Source organism: Camellia sinensis, chromosome 8 (assembly GCF_055761805.1).
Source record: "Camellia sinensis isolate YWXY chromosome 8, ASM5576180v1, whole genome shotgun sequence".
NCBI lineage: Eukaryota > Viridiplantae > Streptophyta > Magnoliopsida > Ericales > Theaceae > Camellia > Camellia sinensis.
Genome location: NC_138968.1, coordinates 110575384 through 110585487, shown reverse-complemented (window position 1 = coordinate 110585487; position 10104 = coordinate 110575384). Strand labels below are relative to the sequence as shown.

Below are 10104 nucleotides of genomic sequence, written 5' to 3'. Positions count from 1 at the left end.
CTCATAAAATATTGGGGTTCTTTTTCATATAATTTTTTTTAGTTTTTTTAATTTAAAAGTTTTAAAAATCAAAATAAATGTTAAATCATCATGTTCTGTTACACATAATCATAAATGATAAATAATTATTATTTGAAGAGCAATTCCGACTATTAAAATTTTAATAGAATTTGTAGGTCTAACAAATCTTAGTTAAGATTTAATAGAGTATAAGTTCATAAATTACGATCTGTGTGTAAATGTCCTTAGATTTTATCAATGTAATTTAAACAAGCACCAAACACTAATAGAAAAATAAAATAAATTATGAAAATTTATTTAATATATTATTAAAAAATAAATATCAATTTTTTTTTTAAATTTTTATATATTCATGAGCTTTATTAAGCCGAACTTGAAACAACTAGCTCAATTAATAAACAAATTTAAAAATCAAGTTCAAACTCATTCCTTTAGTAAGCCGATCTAACAGGAGTAATGCTAGAGACCCCAAATATTCTACCAAAAATTTTACCAAATGTCTCACATGGGTGTGGGACCCACACAATGTGGGTCCCATGTGGATCCCACACCCATGTGAGACATTTGGTAAAACTTTTGGTAGAATTTTTGGGGCCTCTAGCATTTTTGATCTAACAGTTAGATCACCTCTACTTTTACCTAATGGATTCCACTACTTATTTATATCTAAGGCAATACTAACAATACATATTAAATAGGACGAATTATATTAACTGTCCTTATAATTTGAAATTTATATCACTTTAGTCATTAATTTTTTAATTGTGATATATTTGATCATGAATTTTAAATGTTTGTTCAAAATAAAGACAATTGAAGATATCATTGCTTAATTTCAAGAGCAAATTCGTCAATTTGATAAAATATAAACTAATTTGACAAAAATAAATGTCAAAAAAATATTTTTGAATTTTAAAAAATTATTTCTACCTACTAAAGATAAAATTATGTAAAAATGATAAATCTCTTAGACATTTATTTATTTATTTTTTTACCAAATTAATTTTTATTATGTGTTTGGATAATGATCATGTAATGGGTGGTTGTTTTTATTTTCATTAAATTAGTTTCTATTTTTTTTCTTCTAAAAGTCAAATATGACAACAATTTTGATATCATTATTAAACCAATCCATTAAATCAAAAAATTCAAAACTAAAAATAATTCATATATTAAATATATCGATTACATATTAAAATCTTAACAACCACCAATTACATGATCATCATCCAAACACATAATAAAAATTAACTTGGTAAAAAAATAAACAAATAAATGTTTAAAAGATTTATCAATTTTACATAATTTTTTCTTTAGTTGGTAGAAATAATTTTTAAAAATTAAAAAATATTTTTTTGACATTTATTTTTGTCAAATTAGTTTATATTTTATCAAATTAACAATTTTATCCTTAAAATTAAGCAATAATATCTTCAATTGTCCTTATTTAAAACAAGATTCAAAATTTAAGGTCAAATATGTTATAATTAAAAAATTAAGAATTAAAGTGACACTAACCTCAAATTATAGGAATGGTTAATGTAATTCGCCCTATTAAATAATAAGACACGATAAGTGTAGATTATTACTTATTAAAACATAAATCATAATCGGTCTCCTAATAAGTCTTTGATTATTATTTTACAAATCGGAGGCACAAACAAACAGTTTACATATAAAATAGTGATGAAGACTTATTCTATTTGTACCCCGAATTTCTAAATTAACGACTTATTTTGAGGTCTATCTTTATAATTATTCACAACCACTCCCTGTATTTAATAATTTTATTTTTCAAACTAAAAATATTGGCCCATTGACACATAAAATAAATCTTACATTATTATTGATGTTGTCGATCCATTGATTGGCACAGTAGATATTTCATTATTGTTTTCCCCTTTGTTCGGTTCTTTTTTTTTACAAATTTTTTTTTTTAGTTTTTTAATTTAAAAGTTGATATTTTAAAGTTTTGAAAATCAAAATAAATGTTAAATGATCATATTCCTTTATATATAATCATAAATGATGAACAATTATTGTTTGAAAGGTAATTCTGACTATTAAAAATTTAATGGAGTTTGAAAGTTCAAAAAATATTAGTTAGGTGAGAGGGAGATTTGTGCCGAATAGTTGCGCTGAGAGCAGCACGGATTATGGTGTTGGCCCGCGTGGGGACCAGACGTTGTGCATAGCCGAGCTGCACCAACACAGTGCTTTGACCTACTACGATTGGCCGGGCTATATGTAGCCTGGGTGTACGGTGGCTTGCGGATATTTAGCTGGGTGAAGACCATGCGGAGCCGGATGGTTGCCGAGCTATGGATAGTTTGGACTGATGTGGGGACAAATGACTCTTGAGATCGGTGTGCGGGGCCAAGATATCGAACGACGCGCCCGTGTCTAGGCGGTTCTCATAGACCGGTTCGGTTTTGCTCGGCTATGTTTATCTACCGTGATGCTTGTGTCTCACCAAGTAATGGCTCAACCCAGCACTCCACGTGGACCAATGAAGAGAAATAGGGGAATCCATTCCTGGTATGCGTCAATACCGTTTGGCGGTGCGACAGACATTGTTTGGAGGTTTTGGTCTTTACACGCGTAAGAAAGGTAGAGGGGAGCACAATCGCCTGTCCAGAGAAGGACAACAGAGGTAGTGCACCTACAATCTCTGAGGCTGCATGGCCAGCCTTGAAAAGGAGGAGCATGCAGACATAGAAGTTGAGCAATCTGGAGGAATTCCCAACTCTCTCTCTCTCTCTCTCTAGAGTGCTTTCTCCATTCTTCTTCTTCTTCTCCAAGTGTGTTGACATGATCGTCGGAGGGTTTATCCGGCAGCACACTACCTGGCAGCTCACCATCTTTCTGTTTTTAGGTTAAGCGACGTTACGTAAAGCTTGGGTTCAAGGAGTACGGAGAACTGAATATTTCAGACCCGTACAATTGGCGCCGTCTGTGGGAAGATCTTTGACAGACAAACCTTGTTTTTCAAGCTTTTTCAACCGTTTCCATGGCCAACAACGATGATGTACCGCTATCCGTTGTCGACGGTATCACACCAGAGTCTGTCCGACAGAGAGATGGCCTTTCTGCTATTCTGACTATGGCGGGCTTGGAGACCTCTTCCAAAGGCGCGCAAGGAGCACTGAACATTCGAAGAGTCCAGAAGGTCATCGACGGTGAGGAAAGTCGCATGCTCAGCGCCTGGAGCACAAACTCAGAGACCAGGACGCCCTCATTCAGAAGATGGCGGTTGAAATGGAGAAGCTGAAGCGCCAAATCAAGGGGAAGGGTGTTGCTGGAGTGGGCGACCATAATGAGCGCACCCCACCCTATCGCTCTGATAGTCGTCGCCAACATGGGACACCCTCTCTCTCTATCACCAGGAGCTACGGAGTTGACGACTCCGACCCACCGGTGGAGAGATCTTACATACGCGACAACAGTTACTGTCTCTTGCGTCCTTCGACGACGTCGAGATACTCTTACTCTGCCCATTCAGGGGACTTGAGGGATGCGCTGGAAGAGCACGTCCACTGAAGGGAGGCCCAAAGATTGCCAGCACTGTAAAGGCTGAGTCCCCAAATCCGTTGCAGTGAGAAAGTGGCCATGCTAGCACCAAGAATGGTGGCTCCAGCACCAATGGATAGAGAATTAGCAAGACTTACCGCTACCCCACTGTCTCCAGAGATCGAGAGCACACCACTCCTTGCTGGATTCCACCAACCTAAGTTCACATTGTACGATGGCAAGTGAGTCATTACCGGATGGATCCGTACATGCATGTGAGTCATTACCGGCAAGTAATGGCTGGCCACCGGCGTAATGATGCCTTGATGCGTCTCATATTCCCAGCGAGTTTGCGAGAATTGGGCCTGAAGTGATTCGAAAGGCTCCCGGAGGGGAGCATCGAGGGGTGGCAACAACTAGCAGAGGCCTTTGTCACCAGGTTCAAGACTAATACTCGAACACCGAAGGAGGTCAACCACCTCTTGAGCGTCAAAATGGAGTCCGGAGGTTCTTTGAAGGCATACAATGCCAAGTATTAGGAAACCTACAGTGAGATCCATGATTGTCCCACCAATCTGGCGATCGCTCAATGCAAGCGAGGTCTTCTAGTTGGGCATAGGCTGCGAGACTTGGTCACGATGCATCAGCCCACAACCATGGAGTCCTTAATGTAGTGAATCAACGAGCATATCCGAGTAGAGGATGATACTGCCACCACCACCGCAACCGAGAAGGCAAATCCGGTTGTGGTGGATAGAAGGGTGGCTGGGAAGGTTCACTCGATGGGGTAGGAGGACAACCGCCCTAATGGCTGAGTTAGAGACCAACATCACGGTTCAAATCGTAATGATAGAAACAAAAGCCACAAAAACGATCGAGTTAACGCTCCTTACATCGAAGAGGAAGATGCCAAGAGGAAGTTGAAAGCACGAACCGACATCCCCATTGTCTTTAGGATCCCAATTTACCGCATCCTAAGTGAAATCCGAGGTGAGCCACACGTGCGTTGGCCGGCCAAATTGGGAGACACGTAGAGGGGCTTCAATTCGAGGTATCGCTGCACCTTCCATGAAGAAAGGGGACACCGAATAAAGGACTGTGTGCCACTCAAACAACACTTGGAGGAGCTGGTGGCGGCTGGGCATCTGGACTAGTATATAGACGGGGGTATGAGGGCCTCTCCACAAGGGCAGGCAGAGCCAAATGGCCTCACCATCCTGGACGTGGCACCCCAAGGCGTAATCAATGTCATTCACGGCATCATCGAACTAGCGCGGGTTTGCGAGCTGAGGGTGATGATCAAGAAGGCTGAGCACATGAGGGAAGTGCTCTCTGTTCAACCTACCGTGAAGAAAGGAAAGACCGAGATAAAAAACGTCTTGGCTTTTTCAAGCAAGGACTTAGAAAGAATGTAAATGCCTCATAATGATGCCCTAGTTGTGACTCTTCGCGTCAAGGACTTCGATATCAAAAGAATACTGATTGACCGGTGGAGTTCGGTCGAGATCATGTACTACGATGCGTTCAAGCAAATGAAGTTGGAGGACAAAGACCTGGCTCCAGCAACATCTCCCTTGGTCGGCTTCAACTCTCAACCAGAATGGCCGATCGGAAAAATCATATTGCCGGTCAAGGCTGGATCAGTCACGAAGCAGGTGAAATTTTGGGTGCTGAAGGTGCCATCAACCTACAACTTGATCTTGGCGATAGGTTAGTTGCACGCCATGCAAGCAGTAGTGTCCACTTATCACCAAGTCATGCACTTTCCTACACTAGCCGGGTAAGTCGAAGAGGTTTGGGGAGACCAAGTGATGGCAAAACAATGCTTTGTCGCAGTGAATGGTAGCCAGGCCACCAAAGGCTTTATCCAAATGATAGAAGGTCTAGAAGGAAAGGAAGTCCTGAAAGATATGGGAAGAAAAGCCGAAGAGAAATCGGTTGAAGATTTGGTGGAAGTGCGCGTTTATGAGAACAATCCAAATAAGTTCTTTCTTTTGGAATCATCTTTGTCCAGCGTCGAGTGGCTCGATTATGTCAACTTTTTGGTTTCCAATATTGAGGTCTTTGCGTGGACGCCTTACGATATGCCTAGTGTCGACCCTAGCTTCATTTGTCACCAATTGAATGTCTTTTCGAATGCACGACCGGTCATACAGAAAATGCGGCGCTCGGCTTTGCACCATGCCGAGGTAATGGCAGAGGAGGTCAAAAACTTGCTGGAAGCTGGGGCGATAGAAGAAGTGCAATACCCCAGATGGATCTCTAACACAGTGGTAGTGCCGAAGAAGAATGGTAAATGGCAGGTGTGCGTCGATTATAAGACAGTCAACCGTGCCTGCCCAAAGGATAGCTTCCCCTCCCAAGAATCGACCAGCTGGTGGATTTAACCGCTGGCCATCAAAGGTTTAGCTTCCTAGACACATATCACGGCTACCACCAGATTGCCATGTACAAACCAGACTGAGAGATCACTTCATTCACCACTCCAAGGGGCTTGTATTGCTACAAGGTCATGCTGTTCGGTCTCAAAAATGCCGGGGCAACTTTTCAGAGGATGGTAACCAAAATGTTCGCTCCCCTTCTTGGCCACACTATGGAGGTTTACATTGACGACATAGTGGTGAAGAGCAAAGACAAGTCTCAACATCTGGCCGACCTAGCAAAAATGTTTGCTGTACTCAAACATCACAAGCTGCTTTTAAATGCCTCTAAGTGTGCGTTCGGAGTGGGAACCAGAAAATTTCTAGGCTTTTTGGTCACCTACTGAGGAATCAAAGACGACCCTTCGCAAATCAAGGCAATAGAAGAACTGGAGAGGCCAAACTCCACAAAGGACGTGCAACATCTCACCGGAATGGTAGCCGCGCTGAACAGATTTATCAGTCGGTCTTCAGATCGTTGTAGGCCCTTTTTCAAGACTTTGAAAGCCAAGTTTTTTTGGGACGATGAGTGCGACTGCGCACTGGAGGATCTAAAAGTATACCTCTCCTCGACCCTAATCCTAGTCACACCACGACCGGCGCGAATAGCTGTATCTGTACTTGGCAGTTTCTCAACACGCAGTAAGCGCGGTCTTCGTCCGTGCTGAGGGAATCTAGCACCTCCCTATTTTTTATGTTAGCAAGACACTGCTCCTAGCTGAATCGAGATATCTGCCACTTGAAAAATTGGCTCTGGCTTTCATGATGGCCTTCAGAAAGTTGGTGCACTATTTTCATGCCCACATACTAATAGTGCTAATAGAATTTCCGCTCAAGGTGCTCTTTGAGAAGGCGGACTTCACCGGCAGAATTTTGAAGTGGGCCATAGAATTGGGACAATACAACATCAAGTTCCAGCCGTGCACTACTATCAAAGCTCAAGCCCTTGTCGACTTCGTGGCAGAATTAGGCCCTAGAACACACCCTGTTTGCCCTGTCGATTTGGCTAGCGTGGACTTGGCGCAGCCCACGGCTCCAATAGCAAGAATAAGTGGTGGACAACAAGTAGCAGAACGACAAGATAAAGCCGAGCAAGAAATGGAAGAACCAGCCAATTTACCGAAATACAAGCTCGATGGAGGTGTAGGAAAGAATCAGACAGAGCCAACCAATACCTTGGAGTTGAGGAACTCTCAAAATTCCTCCGACTGCTGGAAGTTGTTCATTGGCGAGATGTGGAAGCTCTTCGTCGATGGGGCCTCCAATAGACATGGCACCGGTCTAGGGGTCGTGTTGACATCCCTAGATGGTCTGATAATTGAGCATGTGATCACACTTGGTTTCCCAACATCCAACAATAAGGCGGAATATGAAGCTCTCCTCACCGGATTGAAAAGTGCTTTAAGAATGAAGGCATCAGCACTTATGGTGTTCAGTGACTCCAAGCTGGTAGTCAATCAGGTCTCTGGGGAATATGAGGTGAGGGATGAAAGGATGGCTAAGTATCAAGCGCTAGTACGCGCAGAGATCAAAAAGTTTATCGTGATAAGAATGGAACAAATTAACCGTGAAGAAAACGTTGAAGCCGACGAATTGGCCAGCCTAGCATCTATGCAAACGACTTTTGCCAATCCTTTGATGATAGAATTCTTACCCCGACTGAGCATTGAGGAACCGGAGGTGCCTGAAGTACTCTGCGCCGACTTGGGACTGTTCTGGATGGATCCAATCATCACCTTTTTGAAGGATCGAATTTTACCCTCTGAAAAGAAGGAGGCCAACAAGATCAAGGCTAAGTTAGAGCAGTTTTGGCTCTCTCCATCTGGCGCTTTGTACAAGAAATCTTTCACTAGGCCATACCTGAAGTGTGTCCAACCCAACAAGGTTGAAGCTTTCCTCTTTGAGATTCATGAAGGCATCTGCGGAAGCCATATTGAGAGTAGATCTTTGGCTTATCGAGCAATTTCCCAGGGTTATTGGTGGCTGTGCATGTGGGCTGATGCGCAGAAATATGTTCACAAATGCGAAAAATGTCAAAAATTCGCTCACCAAATCCACCAGCCGGCCAAAGAGTTACTCCCCTTTACAAGTCCTTGGCCATTTGCGCTTTGGGGGCTAGACATTGTAGGACCGCTTCCAACCGCTCCGGGCAACCGCAAATTTTTCACCACAGCTACGGACTACTTCACTAAATGGGTAGAGGTAGAGCCGTTGGCCACCATCAAGGAAAATGATGTAAAGAAGTTTGTCTGGTAGAATGTCATCACTCGCTTCAACATCCCAAAAGCCCTCATTTCAGATAATGGCACTCAGTTCGACAGGAAACTCCTTCGCGGGTTTTGTGAAGAGTTAAAGATTGAATTTTACAACTCTACACCGGTAAACCCTTAATCAAATGGTCAAGCCGAAGCCTCAAACAAAACCATCTTGGATGGGCTGAAGAAGTGACTGGAGAAGGCCAAAGGGAGGTGGACTGAGGAGCTCCACAATGTGCTCTGGGCATACCGCACTACACCAAGACGCTCAACCGGGGAAACTCCGCTTGCCTTGGCTTACGACATGGAGGCAATCATACCATTGGAAATCGACATGCCAACCATTCGATCTGAAAGTTTTGAACCAAACTTAAACAATGAAGCTGTAGCCTTGGAACTTGACCTAGCTGAAGAAAGAAGGAAACGGGCACTAATCCACATAGTCGCTCACCAACAAGAGTTCTCCAAGAAATACAACAAAACCGTGCATCCTAGGCTATTCAAGGTCAGAGACTGGGTCTTGAGGAAAGTAATGGGCAACACAGTGATCCCTGGAGAGGGCAAGTTCGGAGCAAATTAGGAGGGGCCATACAAGATAACTAGCCTTGCAGGCAAGGGGGCATACCACCTGGAAGACGTAGATGGCAAAGCTATTACTAGACCATGGAATGTGGCCAACCTCAAGATATTTTACTTTTGAAATCTAACCTTTTCTACTTCTTTGCTTTTTGTAACTTAGCCTTTTGGCATTGGGTGTAATCTATGATGTGTAATAGAAGATAGCCCATTCTTTCTCTTATGCTATGCGTTTCTGTACAAAAATATACTCCATCTATCCCAAAATATTAGTCCTTATTTTATTTTTCATTGTCCCAAAATATTAGTCCCTCTTCAAAAATCAAGTACAAAAATAATATAAATTTCCTATTTTGCCCTTCTTTTAAATTAATAAACAATATAAAAAGTACAATTATTACATTGATATTCCCAAAAAATGTACTATCAAAAGGGTAATTTTGGAAAATCAACTTTTTTCAAATGCAATAATTGTACTACCAAAAAAAGTTAGATTCCCCAAAAGGGACCATTATTTTGGGACGAAGGGAGTATTACAATTATATTAAGCTACTGTGAGTGCCAGGGGCAATACCCAAATCGGGTTGACTTTTGCCTATTGTACAAGCGGTTGTTCGGTTATGGGCTGATTTTGCTCATTAAACCAAGTTGACCTCACTCGCCTGCCCAAACAGTTGGTGTTTTGCCCAACTTGTATTAGAGTCGAGCTGACCTCGCTCGCTCACCCAAACAGTTAGTGTTTTGCCCAACTTGTACTAGAGTGGAGCTGACCTTGCTTGCCCGCTCAAACAGTTGGTGTTTTGCCCAACTTGTATCAGAACCGAGTTATTTTTGTTCATAATTGACCGTGCTGATTTTTGCTCACTATTGTAGAGCTGATTTTGGTCATTACATCGAGCTAATTTTTGCTCATTAAACCGAGCTAACCTTGCTCGCCAAGTAGTTTTTTGGTGGTATTATGCTCAACGAAATTTTAAACCAAGATGAGTTTTCTCATTAAACCGAGCTGATTTCGCTCGTTAAAGTGATTTCATCCTCAAGCTGATTTTGCTATCCTTCCCCAATTTCGAAAAGAAATTTTGCATTTGTGCGCATTTAAAAAGAAATCAGCTCGGCCTAACAGAGATCATTACGCTTAGAATGCAATGAGAATATTTTATCTCGACTACATGCAGGTTTAGCCTGATGCTATGAAACCAAACGATAAATGTCTCGACCAAATCGAAGAAAATGACAACAACAAGGCAAACAAAAATTCAAATACATGGCAAGCAAAAAGTTCTTCACGTTTCATTCATAATAAAGTTTGATTACAAAAGTGG

The 10104-nt window shown here is 41.8% G+C and overlaps 1 protein-coding gene across 1 annotated transcript; it reads left to right on the top strand.

The window, feature by feature from the left end:
- Positions 1-4946: 4946 nt before the first annotated feature.
- On the top strand, positions 4947-8207 carry LOC145797968 (uncharacterized). Its single transcript, XM_082885409.1, has 3 exons — positions 4947-5241; positions 5368-5834; positions 6789-8207. Exons 1-3 carry the CDS (start codon positions 4947-4949, stop codon positions 8205-8207), a joined length of 2181 nt encoding a protein of 726 aa, XP_082741535.1.
- The last annotated feature ends 1897 nt before the right edge of the window (positions 8208-10104 follow it).

Excerpts from the sequence above, each read along its gene's own strand:
- LOC145797968 (XM_082885409.1), top strand. The coding sequence starts at position 4,947 with ATGCCTCATAATGATGCCCTAGTTGTGACTCTTCGCGTCAAGGACTTC. Across the intron at positions 5,242-5,367 it reads CAACTTGATCTTGGCGATAG|TGAATGGTAGCCAGGCCACC; the intron begins GTTAGTTGCACG and ends GCTTTGTCGCAG. Across the intron at positions 5,835-6,788 it reads AGAAGAATGGTAAATGGCAG|GTGCTCTTTGAGAAGGCGGA; the intron begins GTGTGCGTCGAT and ends TTTCCGCTCAAG.